The 25,509-nt window shown below is 33.3% G+C and overlaps 3 protein-coding genes and 1 long non-coding RNA gene across 4 annotated transcripts; 2 read left to right on the top strand and 2 right to left on the bottom strand.

Moving 5' to 3' along the window:
• Window positions 1–287: 287 nt before the first annotated feature.
• Window positions 288–1,332, bottom strand: LOC100248178 (probable calcium-binding protein CML45). Its single transcript, XM_002269356.4, has one exon. It carries the CDS (start codon window positions 1,032–1,034, stop codon window positions 456–458), a length of 579 nt encoding a protein of 192 aa, XP_002269392.2. The 5' UTR covers window positions 1,035–1,332; the 3' UTR covers window positions 288–455.
• Window positions 1,333–5,872: 4,540 nt separating this feature from the next.
• Window positions 5,873–9,418, bottom strand: LOC100265355 (cyclic dof factor 2). Its single transcript, XM_002269425.5, has 2 exons — window positions 8,946–9,418; window positions 5,873–7,608 (listed from the first exon to the last, which is right to left on the bottom strand). Exons 1-2 carry the CDS (start codon window positions 9,108–9,110, stop codon window positions 6,340–6,342), a joined length of 1,434 nt encoding a protein of 477 aa, XP_002269461.2. The 5' UTR covers window positions 9,111–9,418; the 3' UTR covers window positions 5,873–6,339.
• A 5,833-nt stretch (window positions 9,419–15,251) lies between these two features.
• On the top strand, window positions 15,252–15,982 carry LOC104880046 (uncharacterized). Its single transcript, XM_019223164.1, has 3 exons — window positions 15,252–15,269; window positions 15,368–15,790; window positions 15,851–15,982. Exons 1-3 carry the CDS (start codon window positions 15,252–15,254, stop codon window positions 15,980–15,982), a joined length of 573 nt encoding a protein of 190 aa, XP_019078709.1.
• Window positions 15,983–16,183: 201 nt separating this feature from the next.
• LOC132254637 (uncharacterized) lies at window positions 16,184–21,657 on the top strand. The gene is made up of 2 exons (XR_009466913.1): window positions 16,184–16,274; window positions 21,439–21,657. It is a non-coding gene; the product is annotated as an uncharacterized LOC132254637 (long non-coding RNA).
• The last annotated feature ends 3,852 nt before the right edge of the window (window positions 21,658–25,509 follow it).

The following is a 25,509-nucleotide window of genomic DNA, read 5'->3' as shown; positions in this document are numbered from 1 at the left end:
ACACGAAACATAAATTCTGGTGAAGTAATTCCATATATGCACACTGCTATCATCAGGAGCCGTCACTTATCAAGGAGAAAAAGGGGCCTAGTGCTCTTTCAATATTTTCACCATATATCGTCTTATAGTATTTTGAACTGACAATTTCGTGGCCAACCCGTGGACCCCAAATCTTGAGAAGGAAAATATGGGCCAACTCATGTACCATAACTCATATTCGAAAGCCCAACTATAACGTACGTATAATCTTTTGGTCTAACTTATTGAAATATTATTTTTCAGCAGTATAACTTCAAAATATGACCTTTTATTAGTAGCAAAATTAAAACATGTACATAATGTGAAGTAATATTCCTCTACACGCCAACATTACTAAAGGATTGGCAAATTATAGAGGGAGCAAATACTTGGTCTAATGGCAATTGGCAAGTGATGCATTCGTATGGATTGATACGCTAAGAAAAACTTTTATCCAGAAACTTGACAAACTCTTTAAAATCAATTTGCCCATCGTCATCTTCATCAAAAGCTTTGATCATCCTTCTGCAGTCCTCTACTTGTGATCCTTCCTTGAGGCCCAAGGAGCATAGAACCCTCTGTAACTCAGTCGCCTCTATGAAACCGTCTTTGTTCTCATCAAACACATCGAACGCCTTCTTCACCTCCTCCAAGCTGGGCTCCTCCTCAAACAGTTGTGGAAGCTCATCTGCAACAAGTCCCTCCTCAAGCATCTCTCCATCAGAGTGGTAAGTAACTCCCAATCTGTCCATTACCATCTTCAACTCTCCTCCTTTTAGTTTCCTATTATGCCCTGTGTCATGCTGCGGGCCGAGCACTGGATCAGGATCCGGGCTTTTTGCCTTGGTCCAAACCTTCCATCCAGTGGACGCAAAGTTGACTAGGGGTTGGATGAAAAGCTGGAAGAGCCAGAAACATATATTGATTTTGAACACTAATAGGAGCCCAGCTGAAGTGGTGTTTGTTGGTGTCTTCTCCATTGGAATCCTGCATCTAGGATGGATTGGGCAGTTCATACAATTGGAGATGTTGGAGGTTATATTATATATAGTTGTGTGGGTGTAAGACTTCTGGAAGGGGGTCGTCGTAGAAAAACCTTGTTAGACAAGGTGGCAACCTTCCTGGAAACGTTGATAAAGACCATGGTACTCGCTAGAGGCTTTATTCATGGCGAAAAACTGGTGAGGACAGATCTCCAGAAAAGTCGATAATAATAATAGCAATACCTCATTGGCGGTGCAGGCTGCAGCTTATGGTTTAGGTAAGAGAAGCTTATTATGGCTTTGCCTCTATTTTTCTTTGTCTGGATCGTTTTGAGAGTTAGGTCGCCTAATACGGCTTTCAAGTCTCCAAAAAGCATTCCATAAGTTTCCACGAAAGTTGGAATGCTTCATTGCTAAGGATGTTCAGTCAACCTCCACGGCTCCACCATTGAAATATCAAAAATTGTGAAAATATTATTGTTTAAATTTTATGAAAATATTAAAAGAAAACGACAAAAAAATTCAGGCAAAAAAATATTAAGGGGATGGAAAAAACTCTAAGAAATATAAAATAAGTAATAATACATATAATCATATTATTTCAATAAAAAATTAATATGCATCATATTTATGACATTTTACAATTATATATTGGACTTGAAAACACGTTTAATATAATTACAATTTTTTATGTTTATTTTACTCATATTTCATTATTATAAAAAAAATATATAAAAAAGTCATTGAAGAAATTGTCACGACCATTTTATATTTTCAATAATAATCCAATTAAATATGAAATAAAATAATCAATATTAATTTATTAACTTACATTTTATTAAAAGTATAAGAGATATTTGGTTAAAAGATGTTAAATAGTTTTAAAATTGAAAAAATAACCTCTGTTTACCTTTTTCTTTTTTTAAAAAAAAACTAATATATTTTTTACACTTTAGCCAAAAAAAACGACATCACTCTTCATCCCCAATTCATTTCCCTCCCATTCTAATCTAACTCTCTCTTTCCCCCTCTCTCAATTCCCTTTTTAAAACTTAAAGATGGAAGTCTAGTAGAGAAGGAATATGTTGGGATGGATGTTGGAGTGGGAAAGTAAAAAAAGAAAAGTTTGAAAAATAAATGAATAGGAAAAAAAAAAGAAATCAACAAAATAAGTGGAAATAAATTAAAAAGATAAAAGAGTCTAAAATTAGTCATCTTTCAACAAAATTAAGAGGAGAAATTATTCTTTATGTGCCCAAATAACCCAGAAGTCATTTGGCAGAGGACCCAAAGTTGGGGTTGGACAATAAATTATAGAAAATTTCACCATATGGGGTATCGTCAAAAGACGGAACTTTCCTTAAAATATGGAACATCTTTTGGAAAACTGGTAGGAATCTGGTTCCAAGTTTCCTACCCCCCCTTTTCAAGGAAGAAGGAGAGTCAGGAGACTATTCATTCTCCATATTTATGCCTCGTCAGCAAGCAAGAAACAACTTCTCAGAAATTTCACGCCCCACAAAACATTCCTTCGCGTACACTTTCTGACTTTGAATTAATTAGTCCCTTGGAAAATTCTCAAATATCAATGCTTCCACATTACATCTAAACAAAACGTTTTCTTAATCTGTAAGGTGACCCAAAAATCCTATGAGGCTCAAGTTTCTCCCAAAAGCTAACTTCTTCTTCGTAAGCAGCTTGTTTGGCCCTCCAACTCATATCTTTATCATGTTCTGTCCGCACTCCGCAAAGCGGCTGAATACTCCACATTCTGTGTGGATTCTTCACTTTTCACCCCTTCTTCATTCTCTGTAGAAAAGAAAAAAAGAAAAGTAAGAGAAAGAACCAGAAATCAGTGATAATAAAAAGGAGGTTGAAGGCTTGAAGCTTGCAGTACTAGAGGGAGCAGCCTTAGAATTAAATGGGTGAAATTAGATGAGAATTAATTAGAATTGAGGAAACTTTATATAAATTAAAAGCATATATATATATATCCTTTAACGAAAAAATATTTATTCTTTAATTTTAACATCTAATTAATTAATATTAATATGAAATTATAGTTAAAGAATTCTCCATTATCTTGAAGGCTCAGTAACGCCTTTCATAAAATTTTATTTTATTTTTCACGATTTTTTTTTTAAATAATTAGTAAAAGGAAAAAAGAAGAAGATAAAAACCCAAATATTTGTTATTCATTTGAAATATAAATTATGAACGTAAACATATCATATAAAGAGTGATGGAAGAAAAGGAAAAAAAGGAGAGGTCAGGATTTAAGTCCATTTGAGAATAATTTTAGAAAATACTTTTAGAAAATATTTTTATAATATTTAAGTATAAAAAGAATGAGAGGTCAATATTTAAGTCCATTTGAGAATAATTTTAGAAAATATTTTTACTTTAAGCTGTATTTTTAAAAATCAAATTAGATATTTTAAAAAATCATTTATAATATTAAAAAAATTTATATTATTTTTTTAAAAAATAATATAATGAATGATTCTCCTTAAAAATACTTCAAAAGGATAAATACTACCATAGGTAGTTTTAATATTCAGAATTGGTAAACTAGGAAACTATTCCAATACACATCCAACATACTTAATATCATTTAAACAAAGGTTTGCATGCCTTGATATTATTCTTTCTTCCATAGTCAACATGGGGCCTTTCTTTTTCCAAATTAAAGAAAGCGGAATGAAGAGTGGTGGGGGTGGGGTGGCTTTGCCTAATATGGGGCTGAGGCTTATGACCATCATCAATAAGGCAGAACTCGGAAGAAACTAATGGAAACATGTGGGGAAACTAACATAGTTACCTGGCACAACTGCAACCCTGCATCCCTGTTCAAGTACTACTTGCAAAGCGCGTTTGTACTAAACATGTTTAGAAGCAAAGTTGAGGGCTTAAATGAATACACTAACAAATGAATCTTAAAGAATAAAAATGATAACTTCAACTTTAAGAATAAAAACTCATCTCAAGTAAAGATATTTTGAAGTCTACCACGACTTTTTGGCAATGGGGGAGAAAAAGAATGTGGAGGTGGACCATACACCTTTTTATTGCCTTTTCCCTGGTGGGAAAGAAAAGGTACATCCGCACACTTTATGGTTTTCACATTGGAAAAAGCTTTTCTACTAAATGACTTTTCTTTTCCAAGCACTTACACTTGCAACAACGTGATAGACCCGACCCACATACAAGACTAGACCTTGGGTCATTTGACATCCCATCCGGACTTGCTTCAAATCAAGCATCCTTTTATTCCATAGATGCCCACCCCCTTGGACCATGCTCATCTTGTAGGGTACATATAAACTTCACTAAGGAGGCAAGGCAGCTCATCCATCACGACACTCCGACCCTCCCACGGTCTGCTGGTCTCTGCCTACATGCCGCCTACATTCCTTTTTGGATCATGCCCAACACTTGCAATATCTAATTTCTCTACCATGGAATCTTACATAAGATTACATTATACTTTTGACTTCTGGGTTCTAATGGATACCCTATGCTTCAAGGAAATTATATAATAATGTATTGCGGTTGCTACCCAAAATGCACTAGGTCCATAATTTAAAGTTTAAGATAAGATTTTCGACTATCAAGTTCAAGAGGATTTAGTGGACACTCTAGTGTCCTTATGATTGTTCTTTGAGAAACTAACTCTTAACTGCAGCTCCATTAAGAATTGATGCTGATTCCAAGCCAGAGAGAGAACTCAGCTCCAAGGAGAGCCACAAGAGTGAGAGAATTTGGATCTTGTGAGGGGCTCCTGTCTGGCAAAATCACAATCAATATAAATTTGGGCCCTTTGAAATGTCAAAGACATTAAATTAGTAGGCATGTGCTGGTGGAGAGTTCCAATAAATTCTTTTCCCATTTTCAGGAATTGATAAGGAAGAGATTAAGATTCGGCTAGGAAAGAAAACAAGCACATTTTCCTGGGTGTAAAAGCAAGAGAACAAAAAGAAAAGGAAAGAAAGGAACAGTAAGAGAGGATGTGAATGGGGTTCATGGCATCACATGCATTGGGGTCCCTTAACAACTCATCTTATGCTGAAAAAGTAGACATCCTGTGTTGATAACAACACTCAAATATCTGGATGTTTCACCCTAGCTGATCTGATTTTTGATCTATTAATTAAAGGAAAGGAAAAAAATTGCTTCGACAATTCTTCCAGTAGCTAATACAGGTTCAGTAGTTTCAAAGTTTTCCCATCAATTCCAAACAAAGCCATATGTGAGAAGGAGGAGAAAGAAGAAAAAGAAAAACTTTATCCTCATTTTCCCACCCTTTGATGTTGGTAGTTTGGATCCTTTGCCTTCGATAGAGAGAGATGCTGGGCCCTCGGTGACATGAATTCAAGTTTATCCGAACAAATGAGGGCCTACCACAACTTTTTCTATCTTTACACTCTGCCCAAATCTCCATATTTATTTGCAAGATTGCCCTTTCATATTATTTCATTCAGTGCTCTAAGAAACATTTCTTAATGCAATCATATTATCGGGTATAAGTGTGGCATTGGGTTGTTGAGAAAAAAGTTGGATTTTACAGGGTGTGAGACAAACGGTCATAGTCCATTGTAGAGTCTGGGGCTCTCAGTGAACAGATTCTGGATAATATAAAAAAAAAAAAAAGAATAAATAAAAAGGATTTTCCTGTGAGTTTTGATGGAAGGTTGGGTTTCACGGCATCAAAATGTTGCTTTCTGCTATTTTGTCTTTCTGATTTATTAAGAGTCAGGGAACCCATGACTTTCACCAATCTTGAGGAAAAATAGTGCTAGGAAGGGGAGTTGGACCATCTGATTTATAGCTGCAACTTGAGTTGAGAGAAAGAGAAGAAAAGAATAAGAATATGCTAAAGATTGACATAACCATTACTACTTCAAAGGCACCTGGAAAAATGGAAAAGGTTCCTGGTTTAGATGTACAAATTTATTCTACAACACTTGGAGTGGTTCTTCCTAGAATCTCTCCTTCCTCTGCCTCTCTGTCACATATAGTTATGTACATAAACATTTACTGATCAGAAAACAATCTAAGCTACAAGGCAAAACACCTATTCATGCTGTTACAGGAAAGATAAAAGTTACCATGCAAACTCATCAAAGACGGCTTCACTCTCCTACAAAAGTAAATATGGATGAACTCTTCTCTGGTCTTCCTCTGACTTGGGGCTACTACATTGAAGCTGCTAAGTCATCTGGAAACTATGGGAAAAGGGCAGTGCAAATTTGTTATCAGGGAGAGTTTGCTGCAAGGTAAACTCCATCACATCAAATCACATCCCACTGCCACTGTAGTAGATAATTTACAATGCAATTTAGGCTCTCTCATGGAAGTTGAGTGATCTGGACAAGGCTGCAGGGTTGGCTTGCAACACCGGAGACATTTCAGCTATGCGCTTTTTCTCGTCACCCTTTGATTGAAAGGCCTTCAAGAGACTTCCCCCATTACTCCCATCATTCTTAATCCCAAGTGTTGTCCATATAGAGCTCTTAGCAGCTTCATTGGGATCGTCAATCCTCAGTGTCTTTGGAATCCAAACACCTCTTTCTGGATTGTTCTCTTTCTGGTGATCTTCTTTCCCTGGGTTGGCTGGATTAAGGACCTCTCCATCCCTGGCATGTTTCCCTAAGGTTGGAGAGTTATGATTAGTGGCCAAGGCAGAGTGGATAGGAGAAGACGACGTTGGAGGAATACATGGTATATTCCAAGAGCCAGGTACAGTACAACCCCAGTAAGCTGGTGCAGGGTAGAATGATATAGGAAATCCCGGAGGGCAAAAGGCGGGAGGGGGGATTTTAGAGCTCCACTGAGCAGGATTCCATGGATAGGACCAAGAAGCCCCTGGGAAGCATGGCACATGAGGAGAAAAGGCTTGAAAATTCTTTACCACGGGCTCTAAACCAGCAATGTTTCCCTTTTCTGCTGAATTTGTCAACGTAATAGAAGAGTGGTCATCCCCATTTTCACCCCCTCCACAAGAAGCAGGAATTCTCTGTTCAGATTTATGAAAACCATTCTGCATACAGTTTTGTGTTTTATCTGCAAGATTCAGTACAGAAGCCACGGATTCACAAAGAGGACCATCTGAGCCAAAATTAAGGACAGTGCCATTGTTCCCCAAAGCGGGATGGTGGATTCCATTTGCAGCGCTTGCTCGAGCAGTCTGAAGAGCTTCAGACACCATAATGTGACGATACTGTGAAGCAGAGGAGTTCTTGTTCTTGCGACGACCGGCACCCACTGGCACATTTCTCATGGTTCCTCCAGCAGTCCAATATCTCTGACAGTTCTTGCAGAAGTGGCGGGGCTGGTTGACATTGTAGTTGTTGTAGTAGCAGAACTTGGTGTCCATGCTATTACAACGCGGACATGGTAGTATTTTGTCAGGCTTCTTCAAAGTTTTTTCTTGTGAGCCACTTATCTCACTCTGTTCTCCATCCTTGGAAGTCTCTTTGTCAGCAGAGGGTGTTTCAGGGTTCTCACTTACCCCCGGCGATGCTGTAGGATCTTTTAACTCCTCTGATGTCTGACGTGAGGTGCCATCTTCCTCTTTACCCTCAAATTCCTGTCCTTCCAAAGGTTTCTGAAATTTTAAATGGAATCACGAATGAGAAACATGAAAGATGTATTTCGGTAAGAACAAAGATTGAGTTGAGAAAAGCTAAACCTTTGCTAAAATATGAAAACAGACAAAATGGTCATCTTATGGTGGTAGACTGAGAAGAACTAGTTTTATGCACGGTAATAAATTATTTGCTGGTTATGAACAGATTCTGTTTTCCCTTTTTGTGGCTGTCTGTAGAACAAACTTGATTTTGTTTGAGTTGAAACACACACTTTAAGAAATTATACATGTTTTAAGAAACCAGAATGCTTTTTGACAGCCATTTTATGCTGGAGTAACAGATAAAATCTTGCAACAAAAGCCAGTTTATTGGCTGACTTTTCATATGCAATCAATAAAGGTACAAAGGACAGGAGAAAAACCAGCAGAGGCAGCATAGTCTCCATTTTAACAACATGATGGCAAAAAAAAGGAGAAAAACAGCTAATTTAAAAGGAAATTCTATCAAATTTCAGAAACCCACTGCAGTAATTCCAATATCCAATTTGGCACCCTTAGAAGCTGTTGATTTCAATACATACAGAAGGGGGTCCAAGAATTGATGAACCGCTCAATTTTCTCTAATCATGTCTGGAGTGCCTGTACTCTAAAACCTTTGACCTCAAAACACTTTGATCTTCTCTTTTGAGGCAAATACACAAGTATTCTATCTTAAAACAGCCAAAAACAAAATGACATCAATGGCAAATTTGAGATAAATCTACTGTTCAGAATCATATACTGTGGATTTTTGGTCAAAATAAAGCAGAAGTGCACCAAAGCTGCCTATGAAATTCCTTGGATTAAGAGGAAAAAAAATGAAAGAACGAAAAAAACAATAACAACAAAGCTCTGTAGGAAAGTTATAGCACAAATAGAAGATTACAAACAATCGAAGCAAAATCAAGGGTAATTGGAGTTTAGTATACAGAGCAGCTTGGTGGAAGGTGGATTAAAAGTAAGAAAAAAAAATCTTAAACAGCAGTTCCCCAAAGCACCCAAATTAATTAAAAGGTCCAGTAAAGCTAATTGAAGACTGTTTAGTTTTAAGAAAGCAATGATTCCAATGCCTAGACAAGGAAAAACTCGACCGGCAAACCCATGGTCGAATAATGGAAGGAAATCAAAGCAAAGCCAGATAAACCCAAAAAAAACGTGTCAAGTCCTCAAGTCCCACTTGAAAATGAAACGGAAAACCACAAAATCTGAAGAAAGTAAGATCGACCCACCAACAACTTGGGACCCTTGAAAAAAGAGAGGTGCTTAGAATTGGAAAAGAAGAGAGAGTGAGGCCAAAGTCGAGGTTGAATTCATACCTGGTCCTGTGAGGGGGGTTGAAGTCCCTGAGAAGTGTCGTCCGGGAAGGAAGTGGTGGAAGAAAGAGGAGGGGGAGGTGGGGAAGTAGGAGAAAGGTGGGGGTTGAGAGGCAATGAGATGGTCTTGCCAAAGAGCTTAATCGCCGGGTCCTTGAAATCCAACATTCTTGTGGTTGGTGGGAAAGAGTTTAATCGCCGTGGTGGTTTGGTGGTTTGAGGTTGTGGTGAGTGTGTATGGGTTGGGGGGTATAAGAGCGGTGTAATGCTATTGTTGTTGCAGGGAGGAGGGGGAGGGAGAGGGAGAGGGTGAGAAAGAGATTTTTAACATGATGAAGAATAAGAAAGAGGGAAGACAGGTCAGCAAAGGGGATGGAATGAGAGCCACAAGTTCATGTGGCGCTGGAGATCTTTGGTGGTGTTTTGATTCCACAACATTTCCATTCCAAAGTGCGGATGTGTGTTCCCTTTTTCTATTCCATGTCACCACCCCTGCTTTCTCATCGCCCCCTCCTCGCTCTACTCTTTTATTTTTATCCTTTTTTATATTTTTTTTCTTTTTCCTTTTTTTTTTTTTTGTATTTTTACTCCATTAAGAATTTGCTACAAATTCTCTATTTTTTTAAAAATAAGTTATATATATATATAAGAATTAAAATAATAAGAAAATAGCTATATTTAAGAACTTTCATTTTCACATTTAGAAAATTTTATCAAATTTATAAGACTTTGAATAATAAATATCATTTAATTGACTTAAACAGGTTAAAAGATTACTCATCATATATTATTTATTATGATTTTTTTTTTAAAAGAAGCAAGAGACGTGTAAGACGAGGAATCCTCAATCAATCAATGCACTTTTTTTTTGTTAATTTTTCTCTAAAATTCAACCTATACCTTTTATTAATGTTGACGTGGCATCAATATGAGGAAAAATAATGAATAAATAAATAAATGTGTGGAAATTGTTTATTTGAAATAAGGCTGACGGAGAGAAAAGCGCCATCGTTTTCGCCGAGTTTTTGCCGATTTTCCTGTTGCACATAATCGGGACCAAGCCTGTCAAACTTCCACATGGACTCCTCATTCACGTGGCCCTGTACAACTGGCGAATAAGCCAACGTCGCGAAGGGCACGTCAGGCATGGGACCCACATCCAAAAAGTGAAGCGAAAAGTTCGTCTGACAGCATCCCGGCCGTCCATCTCCAATTGCCAATAGCGGCTGAGCACGTGTCGGAACCTCCCTTATTTACAGGGAGAGCGTGAGAATCTTGTAGCAGTGGGTGTCCTTCGTTGGTGGTCGCCACGCGTCCAGTTGAAGGAGTAGATGACACTGGCCCATATCTTTTTCCTTAATTTCCATAGACTCTTTGTTTTATTTTAAGAAAAAAAATATTAAAATCTCATGCCACTTTCACTTTACTGACAAATAGACTTAATTAGAGAGGATAATGGCATGATAATGACGGATTTCACTTTACTAACAAATTGAGTTAATTAGAGGATAATGCCATGATAACGATGGATTCTTATTATTATTAAGTAAAAAATAATTAAGAAAATATTTAAATTATAATGGGCGACAAAATTTCTCTAAGTACCCACTAAATCATTTGTCATTCCCACCATACACCCATTTTATTTACACAAAATTATCACCCTTTCATGCATGACACTAAAATATTTTGAAAGCTTTTGTTGAGGTTAATTTTAAAATGCATGATTTAATTTAAAAAAAAAATACTAATTTGACAAGTAAACTTAAGATATTTAGCAATAAATCAACGTGTCATCAATTTGGACTATCTTGTTCATACTTAATACTTGAATTAACTAAATAACAACAATAATCATCAATGAATTTCAAATTCATTAGCTTTAAAGTTATTAACTAAATTCGAAATTTTAAATTATTGACCAATCATGAATGTCGAGCTATGCTTGGACAATGTTAGGGTTGCATTATAGATGGAGTGGGAGGGTTAGAAGTGTGACTCACTCCAAACCCACTATTAATATGTCCAAGAATTCTCGATTGGCATCAAGTTCACAACCTATTTGATTCTTAGGGGTTTTCTTTGGTTACCGATTAAACAAACTTTAAATGGAATACTTTAGATAATTTTGGTTCTATGAAAATATGAGAGAAAGAAAATGAAAGAAAATAAAAAATAGATTTTAAATTAATAAATAATTTTACATGTTATTTTAAATTTATTTCACTTATTTTTTCTTTTTATAAAAGGATTAAATAATTTTAAAATAAATAAATTTTTAATTAATTTTAATTATATTTGATTTTCTTTCTTACTTTTCATGTTAAAATCAAATATGAGAAAATAATTTTTCTTACCATTTTTTCTTTTCTTAGTATTTTCTAAGAACCAAACATGACCTTAATAAAAAAGAAATTGTTTTAGAGTTATAAAATATAAACTAAATTATAGAACATGAGTTTAAAAGTCAATATAAATAATCAGTATTGAAAAATGCTTTAATAATTAAATAAAAATGATAAGCTTATTATTTTAATATAATAGAAAATGAATAGACTTCTTTCATTATTCTTTTAAGTTATTTTCATCTTTTAATTAAAATAATAAATAATACAATTTAAAAATAATAATATGCTAATCGATTTCAACTGGTTTCTCACACCTTCAATTTAAATAATATGTTTTTAACAACCTTAATCCACTCAATTTTTGCCTATACTTGAACCTTGAGTTTGACATGAATGGAATGGATTGAACCTGCCCAAGGTACAATCTTAATAATGTATTAATATTGACTTCTCAAGTTTTGAAATCATTCAAAAAATTGAAAATAAAAGGGAAAAATTATAAAAATTCATGAAACTTTGCTACTTATGAAAAAGATTTTTAGTACTCAATTTTTTAATTTGAACAATGGACATATTTGAACTTGTCACCAATTTTGGTTGAAAATAAAAACAATAAAATAAAATAAAATAAAAGATGAATTAAAAATTATCTCCTACTAATAGAATGTCCCTTTCCAATTCATTTTGTACCAAAAATATAGAAATAGAGTTCCTCCCTTAATTTTATATATATATATAATTGATAATTAAGGGAAAAAAATGAAAGAAGAAACATGAGCAAACTCATATGCTTGAAAGGAAAGTTGTCCGTCTTCACAAAAACTTTTAAAATAACTAAGTTGAAATTATAATATTTATTTATTTAAAAAATATATTTAATTTTAATGTAATTAAAAATATTTAAAAAATTGAAGGGGATCTATATGATAAATTCTCCTATCTGCCTTTTAAGTGACATGGATTAGAGTAGGTTTATATAAATGGAATGGTTCAAAATAGAGTGACCCATTGAACCTATCCTATTGTCATTCCTAAACCCTATTACTTTGTACCTAGGTCCCCTTGTTTTGTCCACTTGTTCTATTTTTCACATGGTTTTTATATGTTTGTATGTTGGTCCAATCATCTTGATCTTAGGAATCTTTCCTTAGTAAATTGCTAAATTGCTAAGCATATTTAGATTGAGGAATGAGTTCTCCAAATCATTATATAGAGCACTTTCATAGAAAGGACATATTTAATTCTTTTTAAATAATTGATCACCCGAGGTTATATATATATATATATATATATATATATATATATATATATATATATATTTTCTTTCCCAAACATAAAAACTTTGCTCATAAAATTTGTAATTTTTCATTGGAGGGTGAAATTGTAAGATTGATTAAACAAAATTATAACATTACTTATATCATCGCTATTTTGTCTCAACGCTATGATTTAAGTTGTGAGAGACTCAATTTTATTTTTGGATGGAAATATTTTAGTACACTCAAGGATTATAATGTCAAAAATAGTGGAATTGTTGAGAAATATTAGAAAAATATAAGATATAAATGGAATAAAAAATATCAATATAATGAAAACTGATCAAAACTTATGAAAATATTGAGAAAAACTCTAAGAAATGATAAAATAAATAATAAAATGATGATATACATATTAAATGTAACGCCTAGACATTTTCTTTTAAGGGTAATTTAGGAAATTGTTATTAATAATTTAATTAGTTAATTAATTAATTTAATAAAGTGGAAGAGGGGTAAAAGTGTAATTTTACGAATAAATACCCTAGGTATAAATTAGAAATTTTATTCTTTCCCTTCTTTTCTGAATAGAGTTCCTGTTCGCAGAATTCTAAAGAACGTAAGGTTGAATTCAAATTTCAGGGTTGAAGAACAGATCTCTATAGGTAAGATTCTAACCCCTAGTTTAATATTTTAGATTCATTGATTAATTTCAAACACATTAGATATTTTTTTTTTGGAAAACCCCAAATCTAGATTAGGGTTAGATTATTTTTTTTAATTCGTTTTAATATCAAATAGTGAAAATTTAATATTTTGATTTTAGTATTGGAATTTGGGAGATCTTAAGTTTTATTAGAAAAAAAATAAAAAAATTCCTTGGAATATTTCAATTTTAGGTTAGGGTTAATTAAAAAAAAAAAGAAAAAAAAAGGGAGAATACGTGTGCACAGCATTGGAAGGAAGGAAAATAAAAAAAAAAAATTTTGGGCGTGTGCCCGGATGGAAGGAGACTTATATTATATATATAATGATTCATTATTATGATGATGACAATGGAAAAAAAAAAAATTTGCTTTGTTTTACTTGTTTGGTGTGTACCCCAGACAAGTAAGAGATTTAGCAACATATATAATAATATATTTTTTGTAATAATGATTCAGCCTCAAATTAGATAATTAATAAAATAATGATATTTAGTTTCAGATTAATAATTAAGATAATAGTAATAATAGATTTAGCAATATATATATATATATAGAATTTTATAATGAAATAAAATTGTAATTTAATTAAATTAGTAGTGTGTTATTAGAAACAAATTGGGAATTTATTAGTTTTATTTAAATAAGGAATACATTAGTTAAATTATAAATAAATAGTAATAATTGTTTCTCTTATGTTATATTAGGTGAAGAGTAGATTATATTTTTTTCAGAATTATTCTTCTCCCAAGCTTTCAAGGACTTCTTTTGAGGTAAGGGAAGTTAATGTAATATTTATAAAATTAAATTATTTCATATGTTATTTTGAATTGTGGAAAATAAAATGATATTTTGTTACCATGCATGGATCAAATTGTTTTGCACTAAATGTTATGTTGGAATATTTTGTTTTATTTATGACACAAAATATGGAGATATTATGTTGTGTAAATTTGAATACTTGAACAAAAACATCACTCTGGTTTATTTGGCCCTTGTTAACGGGATATAATAGTTGACTATTCGGCCCTGTCAATGGGATATAATAGTTGACCTTTACATTTCATGGTGGGAATGTAATTGATTTGGACCCCAGCCTCTAGGGGTTTGGTTAGAGGTTACTAGTACTAGTAGTGTTTGGTTCCGTCCACCAGGAACAATTTAAGGCTAGCCACCCATTTGAAAAGTCCCACCTAACTGGGCATTTGATATTTGATAACTAGAGTAATGAAACTTGAATGAATTTGATTGAATCTTATGTGAAAGTGTTTGAATTTGATATGAAATTGGTTGGTTGAATTTTGAATATATTGGTATTTTTGGAACTCTGATATTTGATGAGAAAAAAAAAATTGATATCTCCTATTTGAAATGAAAATATTTGATCCATGAATTGCATTAATATTCCTTATTGGGTTGTGAGCTCATTCCCAATTGTTGAAAATTTTCAGGTACTCTTAGTTCGGGTGAGGAGTGATGGCTAGGCTGAAGAATGGTCATCATTAGGATTTGACTTAGGATTTTATGTTGGATTTTGTTTAACTGTTAGTTATGTTCATTTGGATCATTTGATATTTGGAAGTTATTTGGAAATTGAATTTTGAGGAATTTAGATTTTGTTCCGCTACTCTGAACATGTATTTGGTAATTGGTAACATCTAGTTACAATATGATTGTTCGGGTCAGATTATACTTTAAGCCTTCGGGTTTGAGGTGTGAAATAATCGTCACGCCCTTGGAGTGGGTCTTGGGGCGTGACAGAGTGGTATCAGAGCACTAGGTTTTGATCTTGATGGGAATTTGAATTGGTTTAGATTAGGGATAGATGAGTGATGCATTTGTTTAACTTTTAGTTTCATTTAGTATAAATTCCAATTCTTTCTTTATTTGGAAAATTTCCTAATTGGTTCTTTAGTGACTAATTTAGTTATGCCTTATTATTTTAGGACATCATGCCACCAAGAAGAGCAGCTTCTTCATAAAACAATCAGGCTAATGACAATGTACCTCCAGTTGAGGGTTTGCCTCCCGTGAGTGCAGAAGGGATCTATAGGTATCTTGGGACACTATCTAGTTTAGTTGAATGCCAAGCTCGAGCTGTTGGGACTAATGTTCAGGGACAGTCTTCATCTTCTAGGGGTAGCTCTTTTGATGACTTCAAGAAATTGGGTCCTCCTTACTTTTCTGGTGCTACAGATCCCACAGAGGTAGAGGCTTGGATCCTTAAGATGGAAAAATTCTTTGGTGTCATAGATTGCTCTAAGGAGCAAAAAGCCTCTTATGCAGCTTTTATGTTAGATAAAGAGGCAGATCATTGGTGGCGTATGACTAGGAGACTTTTGGAGGATCAGGGACCCATAACATGGAGACAATTTAGGGAGGCTTTCTACAAGAAGTATTTCCCTGACAGTGTTAGGCGGCAGAAGGTGGGAGAGTTTATTCGTTTGGAACAGGGGGATATGACTGTGGCTCAGTATGAGGCCAAATTTACAGAGTTATCACGTTTTTCCCCACAGTTGATTGCTACAGAGGAGGAAAAGGCATTAAAGTTTCAGGATGGATTGAAGCCTTATTTGAAGAACAAGATATCTATTCTGAAGCTTGGTGTCTATTCAGAGGTTGTTGACAGAGCCCTTATAGCAGAGAAAGATAATGAGGAGCTTCATCAGTATAGAGAACAGCAAAGGAAGCGAAATAGGAGTGATGGTGCTCATGGTAATCAAGAACACTGAAGGTCTACATTAGGAAGAAATCAGAATAAAAGGAAGACAGCGCAGAATTTAGATGGGGCTTGTCCTACTTGTGGTAAGAAGCATGGGGGTAGGCCATGCTATAGAGAGACTGGAACTTGCTTTGGTTGTGGGAAGCAAGGACATTTGATCAGAGATTGTCCAGAGAATAGGAAGTTCATCACTGGGAAGCATAAAGAGGAAAATAAGGAGGATAAACAGAAACCCAAAGCCCAAGGACGGGTGTTTGCTATGACTCATCGAGATGCTCAGGCCACTTCTGATGTGGTGACAGGTACTCTCCGAATCCACACCTTATTTGCTAGAGTCTTGATTGATCCTGGATCAACACACTCTTTTGTTTCAGTATCTTTTGCTGGTTTGTTGGGTTTGCCTGTTGTTAGCATGGACTTTGATTTGATTGTTGCTACTCCTGTGGGAGATTCTGTTGTGGCCAGTAGAATGCTTAGAAATTGTATTGTGATGATTGGTTATAGGGAAATGCCAGTTGACTTAGTACTCCTTGACCTTTAAGATTTTGATGTGATTTTGGGGATGGATTGGTTAGCTTCCTACCATGCCTCTATTGACTGTTTTGAGAAAAGAGTGACATTTAGTATTCCTGGTCAGCCTAAGTTTAGCTTTGAAGGGAAGCATGTGGACAGACCACTGCGTATGATCTCAGCTTTGCGTGCTAGTAGCTTGCTTAAGAAGGGTTGCCAAGGATTTTTGGCTAGTGTGGTGAGTAATGAAAGTGATTTGAAGTTGGAAGACATACCCATAGTAAGGGAGTATCCTGATGTCTTTCCAGAGGATTTGTCTGGCTTGCCACCAGAGAGAGAGGTGGAGTTCACCATTGATCTGGTACCAGGAATAGGTCTTATGTCTAAGGCCCCATACAGGATGGCACCTGTGGAGCTTAAGGAGTTGAAAGTTCAGCTTCAAGAGTTATTAGACAAGGGTTTTATCAGGCCTAGTGTTTCACCTTGGGGAGCTCCTGTTCTATTTGTAAAAAAGAAGGATGGCTCAATGAGACTTTGCATTGACTATAGGGAGTTGAATAAGGTGACAATGAGGAGCAAGTATCCCATTCCTTGGATTGATGATTTGTTTGATCAGCTACAAGGTGCTTGTGTGTTCTCTAAGATAGATCTTCGATCGGGTTATCACCAGTTGAGGGTTAGAGGGGAAGATGTACCCAAGACTGCTTTTCAAACTAGGTATGGGCACTATGAGTTTCTTGTTATGCCTTTTGGTTTGACTAATGCACCTGCTGCTTTTATGGACTTGATGAATAGGGTATTCAAACCCTATTTAGATCAGTTTGTGGTGGTTTTTATAGATGACATCTTGGTATACTCAAGAAGTAGAGAGGAACATGAGGGTCATTTGAGTATTGTATTACAGACCCTCAGAGATAAACAGTTGTATGCTAAACTGAAGAAGTGTGAGTTTTGGTTAGACCGAATTTCTTTCCTTGGGCATGTGGTAAGCAATGATGGCATCTCAGTTGACCCTGGCAAGGTAGATGTTGTAGCTAATTGGAGAAGACCTAGTACTGTGACTGAGATTCGAAGTTTCTTGGGACTTGCTGGTTACTATAGGCGGTTTATAGAAGGGTTCTCTAAGATTGCCCTACCTTTAACTAAGTTGGCACAGAAGGGAGTTAAGTTTGAGTGGTCTGATGATTGTGAATGTAGCTTCCAAGAGTTGAAGAATAGATTAGTGTCAGCTCCTATTTTGACTATCCTTTCAGGTTCAGGAGGATTTGTGGTGTATAGTGATGCCTCTCATCAGGGTTTAGGTTGTGTTCTTATACAGCATGGGAGAGTTGTAGCTTATGCTTTTAGACAGTTGAAGCCTTATGAAAAGAATTACCCTACTCATGATTTGGAGTTAGCTGCTGTGGTTTTTGCACTTAAGATCTGGAGACATTTTCTTTTTGGTGAAACTTGTGAGATATTCACAGATCATAAGAGTTTGAAGTATTTATTTTCCCAAAAGGAATTGAACATGAGACAGAGGAGGTGGATTGAACTACTTAAGGACTATGATTGTATTATTCAGTATCATCCTGGGAAGGCGAATGTTGTAGTTGATGCCTTGAGTAGGAAGTCAGTTGGTTCTCTAGCAGTTATTAGTGGTTGTCAAAGGCAGTTACTTGAAGAGTTGAGGAGTTTACAAGTCCACTTTCGAGTTACGGGCTTAGGAGCACTTGTAGCAAATTTCAGAGTACAACCAGACTTAGTTGGGAGAATTAAGACCCTACAAAAGAATGATTCCCGATTAGTACAAGTTATGGAGGAAGTTAAGAGGGGTAGTAAGCCTGATTTTGTTTTGTCAGATGATGAGATCTTGAGATTTGGGACTAGACTTTGTGTCCCAAATGATGAAGACTTAAGGAGAGAGCTTTTAGAGGAAGCTCATTGTTCCAAGTTTGCAATCCACCCAGGAGGGACAAAGATGTACAAGGATTGGAGGCAAAACTATTGGTGGTCAGGTATGAAGCGTGATATTGCACAATTTGTGGCTCAGTGTTTAGTGTGTCAACAGGTGAAGGCTGAACATCAACGACCAGCAGGGTCTTTGCAGCCACTTGCTATTCTTGAGTGGAAATGGGAGCATATTACCATGGATTTTGTGATAGGATTGCCAAGAACCTTAGGGGGTAATAATGCTATTTGGGTGATTGTTGATCGGTTGACAAAGTCTGCTCACTTTTTGCCTATGAAAGTGAACTTTTCTTTAGATCGTTTAGCTTCTCTTTATGTGAAGGAGATTGTGAGAATGCATGGAGTACCAGTTTCTATAGTGTCTGACAGAGATCCTCGTTTCACTTCTAGATTCTGGCATAGTCTACAAAAAGCTTTGGGCACTAAGTTGAGTTTTAGTACTGCTTTCCATCCTCAAACTGATGGCCAATCAGAAAGGGTAATTCAGGTTTTGGAAGACTTGTTGAGAGCTTGTATTTTGGACCTGCAAGGTAATTGGGATGATCATTTACCTTTAGTAGAGTTTGCCTATAACAATAGTTTTCAAGCTAGCATTGGGATGGCACCTTTTGAGGCATTGTATGGTAGGAAATGTCGATCTCCTATCTGTTGGAATGATGTTGGAGAAAGGAAACTTTTGGGGCCTGAACTTGTGCAGTTGACTGTTGAAAAGGTTGCTTTGATTAAAGAAAGATTAAAAGCAGCTCAAAGTAGACATAAGAGTTATGCTGATCATCGTAGGCGAGATTTGGAGTTTGAGGTGGGTGATCATGTGTTCTTGAAAGTTTCACCTATGAAGTCTGTGATGAGATTTGGGAGAAAAGGAAAACTTAGTCCTCGTTTTGTGGGTCCGTTTGAAATATTAGAAAGAGTAGGCACTTTGGCATATAAAGTAGCCTTGCCCCCAAGCCTGTCTAAGGTTCATAATGTGTTTCATGTTTCGACTCTAAGGAAGTATATTTATGATCCTTCTCATGTTGTGGAGTTGAAGCCTATTCAAATTTTTGAGGACTTGACCTATGAAGAGGTACCCGTTCAAATTGTGGATGTGATGGATAAGGTACTACGACATGCTGTTGTCAAGTTGGTAAAGGTCCAGTGGAGCAATCATAGTATCCGAGAGGCCACTTGGGAGTTAGAAGAAGAGATGAGAGAAAAACATCCTCAATTATTCCAAGACTCAGGTATGTCAAGTTTAGAGGACTAAACTTTTGTTAAGGAGGGGAGGATGTAACGCCCAGACATTTTCTTTTAAGGGTAATTTAGGAAATTGTTATTAATAATTTAATTAGTTAATTAATTAATTTAATAAAGTGGAAGAGGGGTAAAAGTGTAATTTTACGAATAAATACCCTAGGTATAAATTAGAAATTTTATTTTTTCCCTTCTTTTCTGAATAGAGTTCCTATTCGCAGAATTCCAGAGAACGTAAGATTGGAGTCAGATTTCAGGGTTGAAGAACAGATCTCTATAGGTAAGATTCTAACCCTTAGTTTAATATTTTAGATTCATTGATTAATTTCAAACACATTAGATATATTTTTTTTGGAAAACCCCAAATCTAGATTAGGGTTAGATTATTTTTTTTAATTCGTTTTAATATCAAATAGTGAAAATTTAATATTTTGATTTTAGTATTGGAATTTGGGAGATCTTAAGTTTTATTAGAAAAAAAAAAAATTCCTTGGAATATTTCGATTTTAGGTTAGGGTTAATTAAAAAAAAAGAAAAAAAAGAAAGGAGAACGCGTGTGCACAGCATTGGAAGGAAGGAAAATAAAAAAAAATAAAATTTGGGCATGTGCCCGGATGGAAGGAGACTTATATTATATATATAATGATTCATTATTATGATGATGACAATGGAAAAAAAAAAAAAATTGCTTTGTTTTACTTGTTTGGTGTGTACCCCAGACAAGTAAGAGATTTAGCAAAATATATAATAATATATTTTTTGTAATAATGATTTAGCCTCAAATTAGATAATTAATAAAATAATGATATTTAGTTTCAGATTAATAATTAAGATAATAGTAATAATAGATTTAGCAAAATATATATATATATATATAGAATTTTATAATGAAATAAAATTGTAATTTAATTAAATTAGTAGTGTGTTATTAGAAACAAATTGGGAATTTATTAGTTTTATTTAAATAAGGAATAAATTAGTTAAATTATAAATAAATAGTAATAATTGTTTCTCTTATGTTATATTAGGTGAAGAGTAGATTATATTTTTTTCAGAATTATTCTTCTCCCAAGCTTTCAAGGACTTCTTTTGAGGTAAGGGAAGTTAATGTAATATTTATAAAATTAAATTATTTCATATGTTATTTTGAATTGTGGAAAATAAAATGATATTTTGTTACCATGCATGGATCAAATTGTTTTGCACTAAATGTTATGTTGGAATATTTTGTTTTATTTATGACACAAAATATGAAGATATTATGTTGTGTAAATTTGAATACTTGAACAAAAACATCACTCTGGTTTATTTGGCCCTTGTTAACGGGATATAATAGTTGACTATTCGGCCCTATCAATGGGATATAATAGTTGACCTTTACATTTTATGGTGGGAATGTAATTGATTTGGACCCCAGCCTCTAGGGGTTTGGTTAGAGGTTACTAGTACTAGTAGTGTTTGGTTCCGTCCACCAGGAACAATTTAAGGCTAGCCACCCATTTGAAAAGTCCCACCTAACTGGGCATTTGATATTTGATAACTAGAGTAATGAAACTTGAATGAATTTGATTGAATCTTATGTGAAAGTGTTTGAATTTGATATGAAATTGGTTGGTTGAATTTTGAATATATTGGTATTTTTGGAACTCTGATATTTGATGAGAAAAAAAAAATTTGATATCTCCTATTTGAAATGAAAATATTTGATCCATGAATTGCATTAATATTCCTTATTGGGCTGTGAGCTCATTCCCAATTGTTGAAAATTTTCAGGTACTCTTAGTTCGGGTGAGGAGTGATGGCTAGGCTGAAGAATGGTCATCATTAGGATTTGACTTAGGATTTTATGTTGGATTTTGTTTAACTGTTAGTTATGTTCATTTGGATCATTTGATATTTGGAAGTTATTTGGAAATTGAATTTTGAGGAATTTAGATTTTGTTCCGCTACTCTGAACAGGTATTTGGTAATTGGTAACATCTAGTTACAATATGATTGTTCGGGTCAGATTATACTTTAAGCCTTCGGGTTTGAGGTGTGAAATAACCGTCACGCCCTTGGAGTGGGTCTTGGGGCGTGACATTAAAGTTGTTTAATTACAAATAATACTAATAATAATAATAACAATAATTATTATTATTATAATAAACTTCTGATACTTTGAACTAATATGATGTCCTTTGATAACAAATATAACTTTTGAAAGAGTATATATATGGTAAAGATTTTTAAACTAGTTTTTTGAATTAAAAAAAAGAAGATATTTACATAGAAAAATTAGTCGCATGGTCAAGTATAATGGAGTACTAATGTGGAAATGGATTTCATGTTATTGAAAACATGTCATATTTTAATATTTAAAGATTCAAATATATAATATTTATAAAATAGTTCAAAATTTTTAAAAATACTTATAATAGGAAAATCTTATTTGAAATTATATATATAATTTCAAGTAAGATTTTCCTATATATATAATAGATTGAACATAAATAGCTTTAAATTGATTAAAATGACTAGAAGTTTACTTAATCAATCTATCTTTATCCAATTTTCTATTAAAAGTATCTTAAATTCCTTTATAATGTTTCTATTTAGGAAAATTAAAAACTACCAATAAAATTATAAATTTTATTGAAACATTTGTCATTACATTTTGATTAAGAAAATTAAATTATTCAAAATATTTAAACGAAATTTATATAAAATATTTTATTTGAAAATTTTCATTAAAATTTTTTTTTTGACAGATTTTTTGTTGATGATTTATTTAAATTAATAAAATTATATTTATAATTTATATTATCATCTTATTTTTATTGAAAACTTATATTTTATAAAATATTTTTAAAATTATTTTTAATTTACTTTTGTAATATTTTAGCTATTTGTTAATAAATTTATTATTTAATATTTTAAATTTTAAAAATTTAAAATGATAAATGTATAAGAATTTAAAGTGAAGACAAGTAATTTTTTTAAATTTAACTAATGTGATAAATATGGAAAACTTAGTGTCACAAAAATTTGGAAAATTTATTTGATAAATATGCAATCTTTTTTATTCTTTAAAAATAAAATTAATATGATCAATATAAAAAAAATGTTAGATGAAAAGATAAATCATCGATTTTTTATTATTTGAGCAATGCTAATGATCTTATTTTTTTTTCCTTTATTGATTATCTTTTGTTGAGATAGAACTCTTAAAAGCATGACATGATGTATCATTTTATAGATTTATTTATTTAATAAAAATTTTAATTTTTTTTAATCAACTTTTTATATGCATTACACTTTTTGAGTATTCTGGCTTGACATTTTTTGCATTGTATACAACTTAGGTGCATTAGAAGTTACATAGAAATTTTAAGTCATCTGTTTTTTACAAATTGATGATTAGTTTATAGTTGGTTTATATGAGACTGTAGTGTTCTACCTTCTAATTAGAGGGATGACTAGTCTTGGTTATAAGGATGAGTTTCTCATGGTAAGTGTGCTAGTGCGTACAGTTACACGTAGGATAAGATCTATGATGAGTCTAATGTTTAGCTATTAGGTAGTCATGACTTTACCAAATTGTTATACTATATGATCTCTTATCCTTGATAGAATATTGAGCTTATGCCAAAGTTTATAGTGACTTTGAGTTATAGATGAGATCTTAAGGTGATCATATATTTCATATGGATTGGGTCGCTGTTGATGAAAATCGATGACCATACGTAGTCTCAATAGAGATACCATGATATCTCATGGAGATTGAGATAGTGTGTCATCTTAGGTGACCCTAAGTGTGTTTAGGAAAAACTATGGCTGTAGTAGTTCCTTAATTGGAACTTGACATAAGATCTTTGTATGCTGAAGCATGTTAGTTGATTACACAATAAAAAAATTTGAGACTTAATGATTATAGAAGTAATCTTGAAAGATCGATAGCATTCATCTTATTAGATTATAAACATTAGTTTATGAGGAGTCTATATATAGTGGATAGTAGGTTACAAACCTGATCATTCATGTTTCATTGTAATATATATAAGATATTGGAGTATAGTTAAATCTTTATGGTTGGATGTTTCAATTTTAGAATTGGATTTTAAGGGGGTGATTAGTATTTTACTTTGGGTCTTAATGGTTCTTGCTTGAGCTCGTATTTCTTGATTGCACGATTTATGAGGGTTGTTTGAATTCTTTGTTCATTTGTGTATGTAAGAACGTTTTGGTAAATATGCAAAGTTGCACAAGAGCTTGTGAATGGTCTTTTTGGACTAGGCTAATTGATTAATTGGAACCCAATTGGGTTAATTAATCAATTAAGACCCAAGTGAGCTAGTTTAAGCCCAAAATAGACTTAAGTCACTTAAACTGTTTAAAAGCCTATAAATAACCTTTTTAGGGTTAAGATTTTAGTATTGTTTCCTATTTACTTTTAGAAAAAGAAAGAACTCTAACTACCAACCCTAGAGAAGATTCCACCCTTCTAATACCGAGATTCAAGGAGAGCGTCATTTTGGTGGAAGATTGGCGGGTTTGTGAGATATATGACAAATACTATACCTTTGACATTTCTTTCTATCGATAGGATCTGCCTATGAACATGCATATTCAAGGTAAAACACTTCTCTACTAGATCCAAAGTTTTTATATGTATATATGCTTCCATTGCTAGGATTTAGAGAGCCTAGGAAGAATAGCACACACCCCTAATTGGTCCATGGACATTAATTGAGTGATTTGTAAATTCCCTACATCTTCTACATGAAATAAATATATATTTTATTAATATAATATTTGATTTCACTATTTTATTTCATCCTTATCTAAATAATTAATTATTATGATAAATTACTTTTTTTCCATGATAAATAAATTTTATCCAAATAATAAATAATTTTGACAAACTAATTTTTTTTTTCATGGTAAACAAATTTCATAGTAAATAAATATTATATGAACCCATTGATAATATATATATATATATATATCTTTTATTTATTTATTAAAAAATTAATTTTGTTTAAGATAATAATCATATTCCAGAAGAATATATTTTAAATAAATATATTGAAAAATGTATTTTTAACTAAATATATTGAAGATAGAAATGGATAAAGATGAAAAAAGAAAAATACGTGTAGTTAATTAAAATTTTGATCTTTCAGTCACTATTGTAATAAATGAATGGTTTTAATAATATGTACATATTATTGCAACTTTACAAAATTGAATTCTTGAAATTTTTTGTCATTTCACCTAGGAGCAAAATTCTAAAATGGTCCAAAAACTTTGTATCAAGGTCACATTTGGTTATACTCTTGGTCCATTTCTTTGTATCTTGATTTTGTTTCTTTATACCCTAGGCTCATAGGTTTATATTGATCCTAAGTTCTTCAAAATTTACAAAATCAATGCTCTCTTAGATGTGTTTGATTATAAATGGATCATTTTAAACATTTGCATGTTGTTTCCATTTACATATAGACTATTCTAAGTACTAATCAAAATTCTCTAGAGAGTGTTTTACTATTAATGGAGTGGTTCACATAGCTGAATGACATAGTTGAATGATATTTATAACTTAAAGAGTGTTTTGTTGTAAATAGAGTGGTTTTGTGGTGGTGATTACCGTCAATTAAGATTTTGTCTACTTTTTTATTTTTTAATGTTTAACCGGCTAGCTCACTCATGAAAATGCTTGTGTAAGCTTTTCGTTGTAAATGAAGTGAATTTCTATATAATTTGCTCCCATAACTATCCAAAACATTTGGAGGAGCGAATCATTGTTATGGGAGAAGTTTTATTAAATGCTTACCATTTCCTAGGAATATTTCTTCTTACACT

The sequence above is a fragment of the Vitis vinifera genome, chromosome 1 (assembly GCF_030704535.1).
Source record: "Vitis vinifera cultivar Pinot Noir 40024 chromosome 1, ASM3070453v1".
In the NCBI taxonomy this organism is placed as follows: Eukaryota; Viridiplantae; Streptophyta; class Magnoliopsida; order Vitales; family Vitaceae; genus Vitis; species Vitis vinifera.
This window is presented reverse-complemented; position numbering and strand designations above follow the sequence as displayed.